The sequence below is a fragment of the Alligator sinensis genome, unplaced genomic scaffold, assembly GCF_000455745.1.
Source record: "Alligator sinensis unplaced genomic scaffold, ASM45574v1 scaffold666_1, whole genome shotgun sequence".
Taxonomy (NCBI): domain Eukaryota; kingdom Metazoa; phylum Chordata; order Crocodylia; family Alligatoridae; genus Alligator; species Alligator sinensis.
In genome coordinates, this window is record NW_005842216.1 from 1,763,535 (window position 1) to 1,782,635 (window position 19,101).

The 19,101-nt window shown below is 40.9% G+C and overlaps 1 protein-coding gene across 1 annotated transcript in view; it reads right to left on the reverse strand.

The window, feature by feature from the left end:
* Positions 1 to 8,211: 8,211 nt before the first annotated feature.
* LOC102388023 (transmembrane protein 182-like) overlaps positions 8,212 to 19,101 on the reverse strand; it is a 24,015-nt gene continuing 13,125 nt past the window's right edge. The window contains exon 5 of the mRNA XM_006026983.2: positions 8,212 to 10,875. Coding sequence (XP_006027045.1) covers positions 10,646 to 10,875 — 230 coding nt within the window. The 3' untranslated portion in view covers positions 8,212 to 10,645. The remainder of the gene's footprint in view (positions 10,876 to 19,101) is intronic.

A 19,101-nucleotide genomic window follows, 5' to 3' on the forward strand; every position in this document is an offset into this window, starting at 1 on the left:
CTACTGATTTAGAAACATGCATTGACAGTCAGTGTGGAAAAGTAGCATACTCCAATCTATTTGTATATGGCATTGCTACTGATAATAGGACTTTTTGACTCAGGAGAAGTAGCAAGGAATAACAAATAATTTCTATAAACAATACTTTACACTTGCGGTCTTTTTTTTTTAAGAAAAGGGGAAAAATCTTCTTATCAAATGTCAAGCACTCGACAGACTAAAAATAGATCCCTGGAATAAATAAATTAACCCAGAAGACAGGATTGATGCTCCACAGGCATCAGGGATTAAATAAATTCACTGAATTCAGAGTGGTCTTCTAGATAAGAATTCTTTGTGCTGTAGCATGTACAAGTTATTGATTATAGGATTGAGGTGCTGGGACTCTTGTAAAATGTTGTCTAGCTGATGTGTCTTAATCCAGGAGTAATATATAGCATAGTGTGAGAAGCATGGCACTAGTTTATATTTACTTATTTGCTTTAATTTTGTTTGTGCTTTAATTTGCTGCGCTGCATCTGTTCCTTCTTCCACCTGCTACATGGCTGCTTCTCATTGCCACATCAGCACTTCACCAGGCAGCATTTCCTCTGGATAACTGACAAGATGTACTCCAAAAGATGCTGATTCATCAGGACAGGATGATAAGGACAGCCTGCCGAATGGGAGCAAGTGGGATGTGAGCCATGTAAATCTTGAGTAGTTAGCTTAGCCTCTACTGAGAGAGAATGCTTGAAGACCTCTGTTTTCTTCTGAGTGTAATAATATGAGGGAGAAAGGATTAGCATCTTTCCATCAAAATGGCATATATTGTAGCAGGCTTACCTTTCAGAGCTTGGGTTGAGTCCTAGGCTTGAGATCCTGCTGTTTTGATTGGTGGAGCCCATCCACCAATCAGGAGGCAGCAAGAGAAATAACATCACACCCCTTTCCTGAGGAGAGAGGAAGAAGAGCTCCCCTGGACCTGATTGAAGACTGCAAACTGTCAGGTCCAGAAGACTTCAGGGGTGGAGCCCCGGAGCGTATAAAAGGAGCTGCATGCCCAGCACGAGGAAGATGTGTTGGGGACTGAGAAAAGAGAAGAGCGGGGCTTAGAAAAGCTGAGGAGAGCTGCTCAGTGAGGCAAAGCAGTAGCCCAGGAAGAGCCCCTGAAGATTTTTATCAGCAGGGAGCGGGAGACAGCTCCAGCAGTTAGGATCTTGGTGTGCAGCATGGTGCACGGTGTCCAGACCCTGGGAGCTGTGTGAGGCAGCTTAGGTCTGCAACCTCTGGTGTGTGACCAGAGACATGGTGCACAGGCGAGTGCACAGAGCAGGATCTTTGGAGCCCCTGGGGCGGCTCAGGTCCTCATCCCCCAGAATGAGGCTGGGAGCTCAGTGCAGGAGGCGCTGCATGGAGGGTGAGAGATCCTGGGAGCTGCTTGAGGTGGCTCAGGTCTACGGCTGCTGACACAGGGCAGCAGCTCAGTGCAGACGACGCTGCCCAGAGGGTCCAGGAACAGCCCGAGCTCTGGTGCTGCACAAGACTGTCCAGGCCTCCAACCCCTAGCACAAGGCAAAGCACCCACTACACGCAGCAGTGCATGTGGCCCTAAGCCAGGATGGCAGCAGCAGTCAAGTGGCAGGAAAACCCAGCAGGGAACAGAGCTTGACCTGGAGAACAAGAGGCAACCCTCCGGGACTGTGGAGTAGTAAGTTACCCTGGAGAGAGAGTCCCCACAGGGGAGGGCCCCCCGCTTCACCCAAGAGTTGCAAAGGGGCACCATGTGGGCCGCTTCTGGGTGATAGTGGGGGAGCTTAGGAGTCTTTGGGGTCTTCTTCTCCTTTTTCTTGCCCCCACCTCCTTTCCTGTAGTGGTACCTTAGGAGTGGGGCCCCTGCCCTGGAGGGCACCCAGGTAGTCAAAGGACTGCTGATTATATTTGTGGACTGTGCCTTACAGTTTATGTGAATAGTCTGAAGTAATAGTTTGTATATGAATAGAGTTATAAGGATGCCCAATCAATATCCTTTGGTCTAGTTTGTTCTATTGTTCATCTGTATTTTAAATGATAACTGGGTGTGTGTATATCTGTATATATATATAATAGGGTTTATTGTTTTGTTAATAATGTACACATATATATATATATATATAATCTATCTCTTTACTCTTTAATGGTTTTGTTGTAATAATAAATCTGTATATAGTTAAGTAATTGATTGACTGGACCTGACTCTTTAGGGGACGGTGGCGGCCACTGAGCTGGTGTGGCCCTCCACAGCACACTGCCCTGCCAATAATTCCCTCAATTGGAGAGGGAAGTACAAACCCGTGTTCACCTGGACTACATATTTTCCTGGTGATGTAATGATGTACAGTAAATGCTGTTTTCTTAATCATTCTGCCCTATCCAGATTCTTGTACTGCACTCACTGCTGTAGTCTCCTATTGTCTTCTAGTTCTAAAATTAAGCAACATGACTAAAACCTGCCAGGTGAGGCTTGTTCTATATTTCCTTCTGCCTCTTTTTTAGGCAGTTGTGTGCAGTGCAAGGTTTTCCTTTAGAAATATTCTTTTAAAATGTAAATGTACTGGCAGTGAAAGCTGATGAGATCTGTGAGAACCCTTAGTTTCTGTGGAAGTGTGCTCCATAGTCTTGAATTGGCCCTAGAGTTCTGTCTCCTGTAGAGGATTAAAGTTACACTGGATACTTCCAACTGTGCAGTTGTTACTATGCAGTCATTTAGTTCTTGCTTTACTAAAAGACTGTGGAGTAACCACTGACACTGCACAGTCCTTGCACCACAAGGGTAATTTCTGACCCTACTGTGGACTAGCGGCAGCATCACAGTTCATACCCACTGAAGCTACATCGCTGTAGTGACAAGCTACCTCACCATAGCTCATCACTATGGTGTCATAGCATCTCATGTTGACATGCCCACTTTTGCTAAAAAGCTTCAGTGTGCCCAAGGAATGAAGTTGTTGATGATTGTCCTCATCAGTGGCTCTTAGCATTTTGGGCCCAGGCCACTGAGGTCTTTAAAAGTAAAAATTAGCATCTTGCACTTGACTCATAATTCTATGGGAAAACAATGAAGAGAGTAGAGGACAGCCCAGGTATCTCTGTAGTAGACCATGTTACTAAGGAGATAGGTTGCAGCTTTCTGTGATAACATGGTCTGTATCACACATATACCTGGTCTGTCCTCTCCTCTCTTCATTGTTTTCCTACGCTTTTTGGCAAACTCCCACATCCAAAGTTTCCTTATATCTAGCATTGGCGGAAAGTAGGGAAATATGGCCCGTAACAGTTCAGACTGCTCATCATTGTGAACAATGATCTCATCATGTTGGCTACCCACACCTTTCTGTCTGATCATATACTTGGTCATATCCTTAGGTATGAAATAAGTAGTGAATTGCTCATCAAGAATGATGGATGAATGACGACTTTCTTGATGGCAACTTTCTTGATGGCATTGTGCATCTAATTGTCTTCTCACAGCAGCATTTTCTTGGGAATCATTTGCAAGACTTTCTTGATTACATCATGCATTTAATTGTTTTCTCAGAGTGGCCTCCTCTTGCAATTCATTTGCACCACATTCTTGATGGTGTTGTGCATCTAGTTCTCTTCTCACGGTAGCTTCCTCTTGGGACTCATTTGCATGGCTCTCTTGATGTCACTTCAAGTTCAATCACCTTCTTCATGTAGCTTGGTCCTCAGGGCTTAGTCCATCCATCTGTGTGTCTGTCTGTATGACAATATGTCCGTAACACTCTTTAAGGGTGCCAGGAGCCTGGCGCAGCAGGGGGGGCAAACAGAGAGGCCAGCTGAGGAAAAGCCAGAGCCAGGCTCCTGGCTACTGTGAGGCTACTTTCTTGATAGCATTGTGCATCCAATTGTCTTCTCACAGTAGCCTCACAAATAGCCGGGAGTCCAGCTCCCACTTTTCCTCAGCTGAGCCCTCTCTCTGCCTTTCCCACCATGCCAGGCTCCTGGTGCCCTTAAAGAGTGTTATGGATAGACAGAAAAACAAACAGATGGACTAAGCCCTATATATACATCGATTAGTCCTGAAGAAGTATATGACCATGTATATGATCAGATAGGAAGGCAACAAAGGTGTGGGTAGTCAAGGTAATGAGAATGTTGTCCATAAGGATGAGCACCCCTAATTGCTATGGACCATATTTCCTTAATTTCTACCAATGCTAGATGCACGGAAATCTTGAACATGGGAGTCTGACATTCATTTTGATTAACCCATTCCTGGTCTCTTGCACCTACTCTTTCATTATGAAATGTATGTACAAGGACTCCTGATTTGGAACTCATGCCCATAGCAGACTCCATTGTTTTAAGTACCAACATAAAGTACCACAAGCCCAAATGTCCACCTGTACATAATGTGTATAGGCCCAGCAATTTATTCACCCCACATCTTATTGAATGTTTTTTCTGTGCTTTCAAGGATGTAATGCAGTATTAGAATAGGCAGATATTAACATGGCCACATTGCTCATGGATTATCAAGGGTATGAATATAGTGGTTTCTGTATCTTTGTCCCCTTCCTTGGCTCTTTCAGTGTGTTGTGCTGCGGTGTTAAGCCTCCTACTCATCCTGGGATGGGATCCTCTCTTACCTGCAATTCAAATAGACTATCCAGTATATTAACTGCTAATCACCCTGCAGGTCCGGCTGGTTTCTAGCAACTGTGAGATTGACCTACAGCTTTTAGGAACCTGTGATCAAGCCCAGTTGGGCTGACTCTCCACCCCCACACCCAATTGCAGTGGGTGGGCGGGGGAGTGAGCCCAGTTGGGCTGTGTGGAAAAGAATTACCCACTGAAGCTGGGAGGCAGCGGGATGCTGCACCAGGAGGCAGTGGGATGCCGCGCCAGGAGACAAGCACGGGAAAAGTGAAACTGCAGCAGGCAGAGCTGCCGTGGCAGAAGTTCAAAGAGAAAAAAATTGGACGAGCTGGAAGGAGCCAGGGACAGCTCCTGCATCAGCGTAGGCACATTTTTTACATGGCTGCCAGGGATGATTGGCTAGCCAGATGCCCAGGGCCAAGATAAAAGGCCCGGAGGAAGAGCAGTGGGGGGGGTGGGGACTGGAAGCAAAACCCCCAGCCAGTCCAGAGGGACAGGAGCACTCCCATGGTCCCAGGGAGGGGACCTGGTGGGCACCCCAGGAGCGGGAAGCCTGAGGGATTCATGGCCAGCATGAGCCGGGGGAGCTGCCCACAGAGCCAGAGTGGGCACTGACTGGCACCACTGAAGACTGGGTTCCGGTGGGGACCCAGCGGCACCTTAAAACAGATGCCACTGATGGGCAGTAAGGACCCCATCCAAGAAAGGGATGACACGATGGGGAATAAGACGGTGCCAAGGACAGACAATGCCTAAACAGGAAAAAGGGGGCTGCAGAAGATGCTCAGGGAAGGAACACCACTGATTGAGTGTGGCCATCAGACCCTATGAATCTGAGCGTTGAAGACCATCCGGGACATCACCCTTGACGATGCAAGTGATAACATCGCGGTTGGCAGTAGGTGGGGTGTAGGGGAGGTGGAGCCCCACATAAAAGGGAGCAGTGGAAGCAACCAAGGGAAAGCTTCTGGGGGGCAGGACCAAACATTGTCCTCCTGATTCAAACCAATTAATCATCAAAGACGTAATAGGAAGGCCCCTGGGGAACTGCCCCGAAGTTGCTTGGTGACCAGAACATCCATCCCACAAAGCCATGGCAGGCTTTGAGAGGCATCCCTACCTGCGACGTGCGGGGGAGAGAGACAGGAGGTTGCAGCTTGACTCTCCACCCCCGTACCCAATCGCAGCGTGGAGGGGGCGGAGTGAGCCCAGTTTGGCTGACTCTCCACCCCGCACCCAATCACAGCAGGGGGGGTGGGAGTGAGCCTGTTGGGCTGACTCTCTGCCCCCACACCTGATCACCGTGCAGGGGGGGCAGAGTCAGCCCAGCTGGGCTGACTCTCCACCCCCACACCGATCACAGCGTGGGGGATGGGTGGGAGCGAGCCCAGTTGGGCTGACTCTCCGCCCCGCACCCGATCGCAGCATGGGGGTGCGGGGGAAGTCATCCCAGCTAGGCTGACTCTCTATCCCCCCCACCAGATCACAATGCCCCCTGCTGGATTGCAGCACTGGGATGGGGAACTGAGCCTGGGCTCAGTTCCCTTCCCCTGTGCTGTTATCAGCTTCCATCAGCAGGAGACAGGGAGAGCCAAGGCTGCGCTCCCAGCTGGTGCTAGGAGTGCAGCCCTGGTTCTCTCCTGTCTCTCGCAGCTGGCTTCAAAACTTGAAACATTCTGAAACTTTCAAAATGTTTCAACTAGCCTCATTTTGTTTTGAGGCTGTTTTAAAGCCCTTCATTTAGATTCAATCTCTCTGTTTCAAGCTCAAAATTAGTCAAAACAGTGTTGAATCAAAACGACCGGTGAAATTTCTCACAGCCCTAGAAGAGAGCCCCACCCTTTCTACTCTGGAAAAACCCAGAGGTTTTAAAAATTCTGGCAGTATAGACTTTGCTCATGAATGTGGAGGAACAATGGCCACTAAACTTCCATCATTTGGGAATGGAAATGTTTTCTATTATTGTGCAGCAGAGCTTGGTAGGAGAACATAGAAAGGGGTATATCAGTTCCATCAGTAGACCCTGCCCAGCCTAAGAAGCCCAGTTATACACACCCATCAATGATCTCTTGCACATTTGCCAGCACAACCTCGTAACTTATGAATAGCAAACTCCAAGGACTTCCAAGCCCCAGACTAGTGACTCTCAAGTGCTTAATTGTCCCAGTAATTGTCTGTATAAGACAATCTTTTCACACACAGTACCCTGTTCATCTTCACAGCCTGGTACTGCTGCCTCAAAGTCAGCTCTCCAGAGAAGTAGTTTCTTTTCTCATCCTGAGCTTTTTCAACCAAAGCTGCTCATTCCAGTTTCCAGAACAGTGTGGTCCCACTGGCTCGTGGTCCTGGCTGAATATGGCACTTCAATCTATGAACATTATCTGGGACAGGTAGAGCTATTTCCTCCAGAGGTTGAGCAGCATTGGGCAGAGGTTGGGAGGCTTCCATGATGTATTCCATTAAGTGCTGATCTTCTTGTCCAGCCCTAGGCTGGAACTGCTAGGGTGCACTCTACATTTCCAGTTAAAAGTTGTCTTCATAATGAACAAACTTTAGCTATTATTCTTGCTTCAGTTTCAAGACACAAATGTGAAAGAAATGACTGAGCTATCAATGGTTCAATTCTTTAGTATCAGCTCACTGAACAACAACCATTGGTGGCAATAGCCTAGAGGAGTGGACTGCAATAGCATGTGCATTCTGTGCTGAGACACGATATTCTGGTAGGCATCAAAATGACCTTTAGGTAGAAATCCTGTGGTGGCTTGATTTGGAACTGTTCTAGTGACTTTTTGATACCTCCCCTCCCTGTTTCAATTCACTGACACTAGTCTTTTCCTTAAACTAACTGAACTTTCATCTCACTAAAACCAAGCCTCTTAATCCCAAAACATGCAGCCTCTCATATGTAACCTTGCTTTCTGACTATGATCAATAGGGCCTGTATTTTAACACCCAGCACTCATTAATATTTCCTGCAGACTGTCAAATGAGTAGCAAATAAAGTAGAAAGTGTCCCAGATGTTTGAAAGAAAAAATAGAATTATTCATTGCTTACTAACGTCAAATGCTAATGTGAGAAAAGCATCCTTGAAGAGAACCTTGGCTAAAATTCATATGGAATCACCCCTTTTAATTATACATTTTTGAAAATGTGTTTATTAAGCCTGATTCTGATCTGCATTATAGCAGTTGTATACTGAGGTGAGTGCATTTAATTCACTGGAATTGTTCCTGATTTATGCTGATGCAAGTCAGAACAGAGTCATGCTCATAGCCTTGGCACTGTAGTGTTCTATCCTTTTGTCAAACTCTTTCAAATCCAACAGATGAAAAAGACTTTGGCAGCCTGAATTTCAAGACCACATCACTGAACCCAGTAGGTTATCACCAAAAATCCCCACCCAAAAACCCTCAACCAACCCAGATTCCTGAGGACAATTTTGTCTGAGTTATCTTAAACCTAGGAAGTACACAAGCTACAAAATAAAGTAATTTCTTCTGTATCTCCACAGAATATGTTTGCTGAGCACTTAAGATGGCTATTAATGATGGATTTTAACATAGGCTTTAATTATTTTATTGTGTCACTGTACTGTATTTACCATAATGTCATCATGGTACATCGAGCACAAATAGGTTTAAAATCTACTAATTCCAAAATGATTGTAAATCTTGCTTTTTCTAAAAGAATGATTGAGTTTTAAACTATTGCTTGTTCTAGAGCTGATCCTGAGCTAGTAAGTCTCTAAGGGATGGTTACTCCCCAGGGCATGAATGCATGATTAAGCTAAATGTATTCCATAAATGCCTTGATGACATTAAACTAAATTTTTTAAAGAACAGATGGAGAAAGTTAATAAATATTTCATTCTATAATATAAAATTCACTTCTATATTCACAACTTCAGGGATCCTTAGCTTCAGAAATATCAATAAGTCTGATGGATTTCTTTCTGCATTCTTGTACTTGTGCCCTGGTGTCTCTTATGGGATCATCATTTCTGCATGCTTGAATTGTTTTATGGGATCAGTGAAAGGCAAGTGACTGTAAATCTTGACCTCTTCTGCTCCTAGATTATATACTTTTTTTCTTTGTGGCCATAAGTGTTCAGCTCAACACTGAATAGATAATTAAATGACAAAAATTATCCAATGAGACAATTTATAGTGAGAAATAATCACTTGAAGAACTGATGGGACACAAGCATAACCCTAACAGATATCATTAAAAAACACTTTAACATTGACAAATAAACCATTTAAATATCTGTGTATTTCCAAATGCCATGAAACATCTCTTCACTTAAAAAATACAAACTATACTGTTTATAGCCATCCTATTCAAACAAAATTTCCATTAATGGGAATCAGTGTGAATTTTATTAAGTGAGAACTACAGACTAAGCCTGTTATTCATACCAAAAGAGAAATCTTTACATGTTGGAATTACAAATGCTTATTCTATGCATGCCATGGATCTTGTAAAAAAGTAATTAGAACTTGCTCCATTGGTTGCCATCAAAGGACAAGAAATGCCATACTTGAGAAATATCTGAGAAACAGCAATAAACATTTTTATACCTCCAACAAATTTCACTGCATTCTACAACAGATTTACATCACATTATTAACTAACTACATCTAGTCAATAGCCTGGCATATAAGTCAAAGATACATGTTTAATTCAAACCATGGCAGTCACAAATAAAGCAGATATTGTGAAAAGTTTGATTCAAATATTATGCAAATCAACTAAGCAGGCAAGAGCCTGCCACAAGCTACTTAAAGCACTGAGATCACTAAAAGAAAACACATAGTGACAGGACCAAATCTTATAATTTCTCTCATATTTTTTACAAATCTTCTTGTACAGTACAAATAGAAACTACTTTGCCCTTAGGGTTGAAACAGTTTTGCCTGTAGTGTACTACAGTTAACATGTGCTACTGTAGTGAAAGCCTCTGTACACATGCACACACTTGAGTACTCAAGCACTTATTTACCTTTATACTGTATGTAATGTATCTGGGATTGTCAGTTATTCTGCATTTGTATCTAGCACAATAGGGTCCCATTTTGGTAGGCCCATAGGCACCATCACATCAAACAGATTATTATAATATTGTTGTTCCCGTTCCCTTCCCCTAGCCCTGTCAATTTGTCTGTCCTTAGATTGTTAAATTCTCAGGGCAAGGACCACCTTGAGGGTTTGGAAAACATGTAGTGCACAGTGGAAACTATTGTATATACAATAACTAAGTGATTTATTTCCTGTGAAATAACAGCTCTATTCCCTTATTTAAAGTTGGGTAGATGCACCTTTGTGTTTGCAGGCTTGAGACCTTAAATGAGCAGGGAAAAAAGTGCATCTCCTGGCATTATGTAATAGCTGTCCTTTAAATGTCAATTAAAGCTAACTTAGAAAAAATCATGCTTAATTGGTTTTCACAAATAGAGCTTAGAATGTATATCATCACAGCCAGATTTGATTACCTTTAAACAAGAAGCAAGGGTGCTAGGAATAACTTCACATTCCAATCTCTCTGAATATTTATAAATATTGAGACCCACAGGCAGGTTGTAAATATGCACAGCCTATTAAAAATAATATCTCATTGACTGAAGCAAAATGGACCAGGCCTGCAAAATTTGGGTCTGAATCCAAACAAAAATGTGTCTACAGTTCTTCAACTTGGTATCTAAGTATCCAGGCTTTGGTCTTTCCAATTAGAGGCAGATCAAGAAAGTCCATATGAACGTTTACACAGTATAAATATTTGGAGTGTGGATTTGGGTTCAGGACCATCTTTTTTTAAATTACTGGTTTTGTATTTTTGCAGTGTTCCTTCCTTGGCTTTATTCAACAGTGACTCTTGATCAAGCATATAACCTGACAAAATATGACTACAAAAATTGTCTAATCTCCAAAATTGATGTGACCAAATTTCCAGACAGCATTAAAAGATTTTATCAGAACACATCTTAACTCTATAGATTATTTTTACTCCAATGCTTTCAGAATGCTTTGGCCAACAAGGTAAAAGAGAAGTCCTGAAATTAAAACCAAGGGAACCCCAGCTGCAGCAAACATAAATGACCATCCATAATACACATTCACAAGGGTATCCTCCAGGCATTTTTCACTTCTTTCTAGAAGTATGTATTTCTGCAGATCAGCTGCAAGCTCCTTCCATATCACAAACAGAAATACAAGCAGGAAAAACAAACCTCCTAGGAAAAAAGACAGATATCAATTATTTTCAGAGTGTGACCAGCAGATAAAATTCTAAATTAAAATATTGTTTACGGATCTGTACTGGCCATATGAATGTATTTAATTTTTAGAAACTTGCTTGTCATTTAATCAAATACACCGCTTGACTATGAAAAATTGGCCCCCACACTTTTGAAAAGATACAGCAAGGTTTGTAAAGTGTTTCTTTCATTTGCTACAGAGTAAAACTTTGAGCTGCTTTTATATTTATATAGTACATTTACAATAAACATAAATTCCAATAAATTATTTTAAATTGATTCAAAAGGAACATTGACAAAATACAGAATTTTGATGCTTCAGACCATACTTGCAGGGTTCCTAATAACTGAGTTTATTGGTGGTCATTATTAATTAGAAAATTGTTCTTGGAATAACAGTTACAAGGTCTGAGTTCTCTCTCATTGGGTGAAATTGAATGCTCAGTGAAAGCTTCATCTGTGCAGATGGTCTGCATGAATGATAAGTGTTTTCCCATTTTGTTTTCACCCACTGGAATTAACTGCAAGGATCCCATTAACTTTAATGGAACCAGAATCAGGGGTTAATTGTGAATATGGATGAATTTCACAATATTTGCCTAAAATTTGGCTAACTATACCTTGATTCAATTTTGCTTCCAGAGCTATGCTTATCTGATATGAGTAAGAAAGGAATATGGACACAGTTAACAGGCAGTTTTTTATATCTTCACGTCTTATAAAAAAAAATAAAAATCAAACAATCCAGTTGGAATCAGCATTGCAAAGGGGCAAAAACATGCAAGGGATTTGTCTCTGCTGGTGGTGAGATTTACTTTGCATATAGTGCTGTAAACTGCAGTTACTTCCCAGGGTTGACAGAACAAGCACAAAAGCTGCAGCAGCTCCTGCAGTGTGTTTGTCATAGATTATGTTTTCTTTTTTTAAACTAAGCCTCATAACAAAGTATCAAAACTTAGAGTGGTATGTATAGAAGATACATAGAGAAATAAAACCTAAAAGGGTAGAAAAGGCATCCAAGTTATGGCATAATCACCTCAGGTAGCCTGTTTAATAATACAATAATAAATCATTTCTAATGAGAAGCTGCAAATTCTAGTTATGATACAATTTTGGATGTATTACTATATCCTCAAAGAGCACCTTGATAACCTTCTTCTACAGCCAGGTGGAAAAAGAGACATTTAGCTCACAGTCAGTTTGAGATACTGGATTAATCTAGAGTTAAGCTTGGATATCAAGCCAAGAATAGATTTTTGAAGCTAGGTTCCTGTTTTATGCAACAAAACTCTTACAGGGTGTATTCATGATTTTTTGACCCCAAATAGCAGGCATTTCATAAAATCTAGTAATTTCATTTAGATCTCAGTGTTTATGCATTACAATGAGATATCAGTCAAATCTGAAATACAATCAAAAGTCACCTCCAGGATCTGCCACCCTCCACCCCCAAAATGCATCATGTTCCAAGGTCTGGCCCATCTATGAAATGGATTAATTCAGTGGAGGTGGGGAAAAGAGACCTGTTCCCTTCTCATATAAAAACTTACTACAAAATATACTAAAAGTACTATTTATTGTGTTACTTTTAGTACAGTCAAAGTCAACGGTTCATCCAAGGTCAAGTAGTCCATAATGCTAGAGTGATCAAAGCACACAAGTTTCTGTAGTAAGGAGTACCCATGGGAATGATGTGGCTAGCATCATGCCTGACTGACTTAAGTACCCTGCCTGAATGGCCAGATAGCCATTTACAACTTGGTTGACAAATGGTGGCCTTCAGGACAGGTTTGGAGCAAGTTTCAAATTCACACTGCTGAATCTGGAGTAAGACACATAGTATGAGTGAGACATGGCCACTGCACCTCTAATACAGTCATCCCCGTTAAGGTCAACACATTAATCATAATCCTTCAAGATTATGGAAGATAAATCATGAATCATAAATACCTTCTATAACCCCAAATACTATAGTTTGGTAATTGTAGGTAGGTGTTGTATTTTTAATGGTAACCACTATATTAGTTAAAATTAAATAAAGAAGTGTAATAATCTAGATTGTCATTTTTTTAAGTAATAGAATAATTTTATATTTGAATTGGTTTAATTCACAAGTCACTGTAAAGTTTTACTTGGATATTAACAGCTTCTGTTCACTTTAATTCCTTGTAATTTTTAAATATGGCAGCTTCTAAACTTATTTACTTTTTGCAGCTTCTAAAGCAGAGTTGTCAAACTCATCTGGCCCCTCAGGCCAGATGAGCAGCACAGGGCTGGTCTATGGGCTGGATCAGGCCTATAAACCCTGCCTCCTCCACCCACATGCCTGATCCAGCACAGGTGGCACCTGCCTGGACTGGTCTAGGGCTGGCTCCAGTGGGCAGCACAGATGGTATAGCCTGGGACTCCCCAAGTGAGCACCATGGACACCGCAGCCAGGGCCCCAGCCTAAGCAGACGCTGCCAGTGGCGTAGGCTAGGACAGGCCTGATCAGTTGCTGTAGCCTGAAACAACCTAAGCAAGCACTCTAATCAGCACATGTCCTGTGCTCTGCATGTAGAGATGGCCTGGGCTGGCAAAGGGGACAGCACCAGGGGCCAGATTTTGAGACTGTGGGAGACAGACCCAGCCCATAGAACATGTATTTCACTGTAAAGCAAAACTTCAACTTCAGGAAGCAGCTAAAGCTGTCATTGACTATTTTTGCTTCAGGAGGGCATATGCAAAGGCCCAATTCAGGGAAGCATTTCTATATATGCTTAAATACATCCTTATTCAGGAAAACACTTACGTGTATTCTCAGTTGGAAGCCTATGCCTCAGTGCTTTCCTGAATTGCAACCTAAGAGCATCCCATGCAAAAATATATAGGCATTATAATATTCTGAAGTAAATTCCATCTATGTTGTATATGTACATGAAAGCTAAAAGGCCTGTTTTGTTTTACTGAAAGAACAAGCCATCTCTCCAGTACCCTAAAATTTGTAATCTAATTTTAACAACGGAAAATTCATTGACCCTATGAGCATACTGCATATCCCAGTAAGATATATGTATATGTATATAATTTAACCTTAATTAAAAAAAAAAAGACCCTGGGACTGGCATTCAAGAAACTGAAGGCTATCTGTACTATTAGCCATAAGTTCATTAGAACTTTTGGTAACATTTTAAGGTGTCACAAATACATATTTTACATGCAATTTGACAGTTGTATGCTTAAAATGCCAATTATTCTGCTATAAGAAAATTGCTGCATATAAATTAATAGTCAGACATTCTTCACACAATGCAATATATTGATAAGAATATAATTAAGTCTTTATTGCTAATGTAATTTAAAATTAAATTAATTAGATAGCAACTGAACCTCGATAAGTGGCTTTCTTAGGATCAATTTATATTTCATTAGCATATAATACCTGTATTAATATACTGAAATAAAAAAAATGTCCCTGATGGGCACAGGACAGTAATATGATAACATACTTATTTAGAACTGCCTTTTATCCACTGGTTCTTTAAATTTTTTACAACCACTCTTTAGAGATAATCTTCATCCCTTAACGATAAAGGTGAAAGGGAATAAATGGCATTCAATGGTGATGTAAAATGATTTGAAAGGCCGACAATGAGAGGAATGGAATCCAACATTCAGGTTCTCAGAGTGTTAACAAGTAGGAAAATGGTTCCTTAGTTCTCAGGAGGGAAGTCACCAGATCGCAACACCTAATGTTTTATTATTGAACATACTGGAGATGATAGCTCCAAAACAATATGGGAATCTATATTAAGAACAAATTTCACACACTTTGAGGATGACAAAAATGTAACAATAGCCATATATATATTCTGAGGTAGAGGATAGTCCTTGAAATTTAGTTTCAGTAATGAGAAAACAGAATAAAGAGGATAGGTTATATAGGAAAACAGAGATGGAAACACAGAAAACTAGAGATGGCTAAAATTTGGGAGGCAAATTTTTCCTAAAGTATGCATATATTAGTTGACTGAAAATATTTGCAAATTTGTATCAAATTCTTTTGGATGAAAAACCCAAAGAAAAATGTTTCATAAAAGTAAATATTTCATTTTGCCTCAAAACAAACTGTTTTGACAGTTTGGTTTTGAAATGATCATTTCTTCTTTAATTTTACCTCTAAAGTTAATTCATCTTAAAAGTTTTGTTTGAATTGAAATATTGGGGGGAAGGGAGGACTTATGTTTGAGGGGAGCAAACATTTTGACCCCAAATTTAATCTTTCTGGATCAACCTGCTAACTGAAAACGCAGGTTTTTGCTCAGTCCTACAAGGAAATGTTGGAGTCAACACACCTCCTTCAAAGTGATGGCAGAAGAAATAGAAGGGTCACAGGGAAATTAAGTTCTTAAGATTTTAACTACAGAAATTACACAGGGATGAAAAAGTCGATCAGACTTCTGACATTTCTACAGCTATTATGCTATAAAATGTCATTTTGGGTCATGCTAAGGAAGTACTACAGGGTTTGTTTGGCTTCAGCTTTGTGCTAATACTTAGAAGTGAAGGGACAGGATGGCAGCATGCACTAGTAAGAGAATACTGAACAAGACAGAAACTTCCTCTTTAAGGGTATAGTAGTGTTGTCTCGGCTGTTGTGTGTTGGGTTCTGGTAAGTGTTAGTGACAGGCTTGTCAAATGAAACAATCTATACATTCCTCTTAACAGCTCTGTGGTTTCTGCTGGCTGGAAAATTAGCAGAGTGATCTCTTTCTTTCTCTCTCTTTCCCCCTCTGCCTCTATTCATTAGGTTGGTATGGAAAAAATTAACTGTGAAACTCAGTCTCAATGCTGATGAGGTCAATGGCATCTTCTGGGGAGGGGCTAATTGCAAGAAAATTGAACTGTGGTATTAAATCTTCTTCTCTGTACACTAGTGACACCATCTAGGGGCGAACTGCAAGACAACTAACCTCTGACTCTCAATCTTCCCACTCCAAAGGATAGTAGCACCTTAATTGTGAGTAAATTGAAGTCTAGCTCTGTCTCTTTCTTTTGCTCTCTTTCTCTTGCTTTATATGACACCTTTGTAGCAGCTAATTGTAGGGACAGGTGAATGAACTTAATTTTTAATGCTTATTCCCTGGAAGCTAAAGAGTTTTAATATAGTTTGCTAATTATAGGAAAACTGAATTTTAACTATTAGTGTCTCGTTCACTTTCTGGACTAGAAGCCTCCTAAAGTTGCTAATAAGAAAATAGAATGCCATCCATAAATGCTAGCCTGTATAACATAGGAAGTAACTGGAGATTGGCAGAGTATAGAATTCATATTTCAAAAAAATCAACTGGAGCACAGAACACATAGAAATCCATAGATAAAATTGACATAGCTTATCTTTAATATTGCAAGCAACTAGCATTAAAGAGATGATTAATCTGAGCATATACAAACATGCATACCCCTGAAACATCCTGCTCATAGTTGCCTTTAAAATTATCCTACAACATTAACACATTCCTCTTTATTACATATTGGTCATCGGAAAGGTCTGATCTTATAATATCCAGATTTTAGTTGGCATTTGTGTAAAACAGTGCCATGCTGGAATCCTACCATAATATTAGTAATGCTGTACAATAACATTCTTATCTAAATGGCAACAGAAAAATATAGACAGTATGGGATTTTGTGTATTTTTGTTTTCTATTTTAGAGACAGCTGGCAATTACCCCCATGTTCAGGCTGTTACCTCTTTCCATTATGTGTCCTGGGCCTTTTCTTTAAGACATTCTCAGAATTCCCTTTTTGCTTTTTCTGTTCCCTCAAACTGTTTTTTTGCCTCTACTCCACACAGCAGTTAAACTCTCAGTCACTTTTTCACTTCACAAAATAAAATGAAATTGATTGCAATGATTTAGGATCAGTTCTATAGGGAAAATTCTTACCATTAAACTTGCTTGCTAAAATACCCCTACTATACAAACAGAAGGGGCACAGACACAGCAGAGTGAAATTAATTTGAAAAGTCTAATAACGTTTTCTGAAAATATTTTGCAACATTCATTCAGCTCTACTAGTGACACAGTAATTATAATTAATTATATTTTCATCTGACTATTGAAACAAGTGACAATTAGTCACCAGTTAATGTCTTTTGTCTAATAGGAAGCCTTAGAATGAACTATGGCAAGCCACACACGAAGAAAGATGATGCCCTGGTTAGCTTTTCATGGGTTTCAGTCACTTTTGGAAGCAGGTTGGCAAGAACAACTGTTAAATTAGAGAACAATATCTACAAATGAAACTAGCAATAAATGTCAAGCAGTATCCGGTTCTATCTACCAAGTTACCCTGCACAGTAAATCAAAGAAGATGAGTTGGTTTTACTGAAGGACCTCTCAGGAATACCACCCACAGAGCACTAGATTTGTTATAGTAGATGGTAAGCTATCCGACTTGCCCTCTGAAGGTACAGTAAATGAGAGTGGTTGACAAGAAAACCTAGAAGAATCCAATGCATTGAACTCAATTTCCCCTGCCCCTGTGATGGGGGAACACAGAGGTTACTGGTACCAATCTCATGATTTAAAGATGGGGGGCCTCATCTTCAGTGCCAGTGCTATATCCTCAAGGAAAAGCAGCCAAGTGACCTTTAAGATCTGTCTGACAACACGATGCAAAATGATTACTTTCAGTTTTACAGTTGATGGTGATTAGACTGAAGGCATTTTTACCTAGTTGTAAGAGGCAGAAAAGAATGAAGACTGGAACAATCTGTAGTATATATCTAAATAGATCAATAATAAATGCACATGGTAAGTGATCTACTTTCCAAGAGAAAGTTAGGAAAATCTGACTACCAATAAATGTGGTTGGCAGTATATTTATACTTCAGGTAGACTCAGAACCTTTCCATAAGTAACTGTTTACTGCTTTACACATATTACCTAAGCCTCAAAACAGCTCCCTGGTGTAGGAAAATGTGACCAGAGTAAACAAACACAAGGAGGTTAAGGGCTTAATAATTAGGGCTGTGTGAAGCTTCAGTAGCTGATTCAATTCAGAGGAGATTTAGTCCTATTCAACAGCCAAATCTCCGAATCTGAATCAGAACAGGAGACCAATTAAAAGCTCCGAATCAAATTGGAAGCCTCTGAATCGATTTGGAGACAAGTGGTGGCAGGACAGAGCCCTCACTCCCAGAGCCTTCCATCAACATCTGGAGTACAGCCCAGCCCAGCCCACCCCACATAGATCCAGGGGCACATGCCCACTCCCATGCCCTCCCAGACCAGTGGTGCACAGCACCGGTCAGTGGCAGGAGCCCCTCTCCGAGTTGCATGTTCCCCTGGCCTGGCTGGGAAGTTTGTTCCAGTCCCAATCCCTCCCTCACTGTGAGGGTATTGATCTGCTCCCTCATGCCCCTTCCCTCCCCGCTCTGCCTACCACAACAGACTTAGCAGCGGGAGGCAGCTGTGTCCAGCTTGGTCGAGGACTGCTGCCTATTTAGTCTATAGCCAAATCTCTGAACTGGTGCTGAATCTTCAGATCCAAATCAGTTGAATTGAATTGGTACAATGATTCAAATCACTGAATCGAATTGCTGTCCCTCCAAATCAGCTGAATCTGAATCGAATATTTGCTGCTTCACACAGGCCTATTTATAATGGCTTGCTATAGGACACCTAGTGAATCAGTGGCAGAGACAGAACTCAGGAGTCCCAAGCCCTAGCTGGAAAATATAATCACTGGACAACACTCTCTCTTGATGAAGTGTAAATGTTTTCATACTTATTAAAAGAGAAAGCATTTTGTGAAGAAGGTTAATTAAAACTGACCTACAGGCCATGATTAGAAGGTAAGCTTCCTATTGTATGACTGGACAAAATTCTGTCTTCCAGAGGAAAATAGATGGATAGGAAGTCAAACCATCTGTGGTCTCTTTGTTCCTACTGAATGGCAGTGTTGCAAAATATTTTCAGAAGGGATTATATTTAATAAAAATAAAGGAAATAGCTACAGAGGGACATATTCCAAAGAATTCAGAGATTCAATTTTAGTAAGAACCCAGAAGTTTGATGCTTATCAAAAATTAACTGATGAACCTTTGGAGTAAACTTTGCTGGAAGTATGACCAGAATGATCATTTTGCAAGGTTTTCAAATCTTTCTGCTTTCTGTTTAAAATTGAAAATACTGTGATAAGTCACTTTGTAGGGAA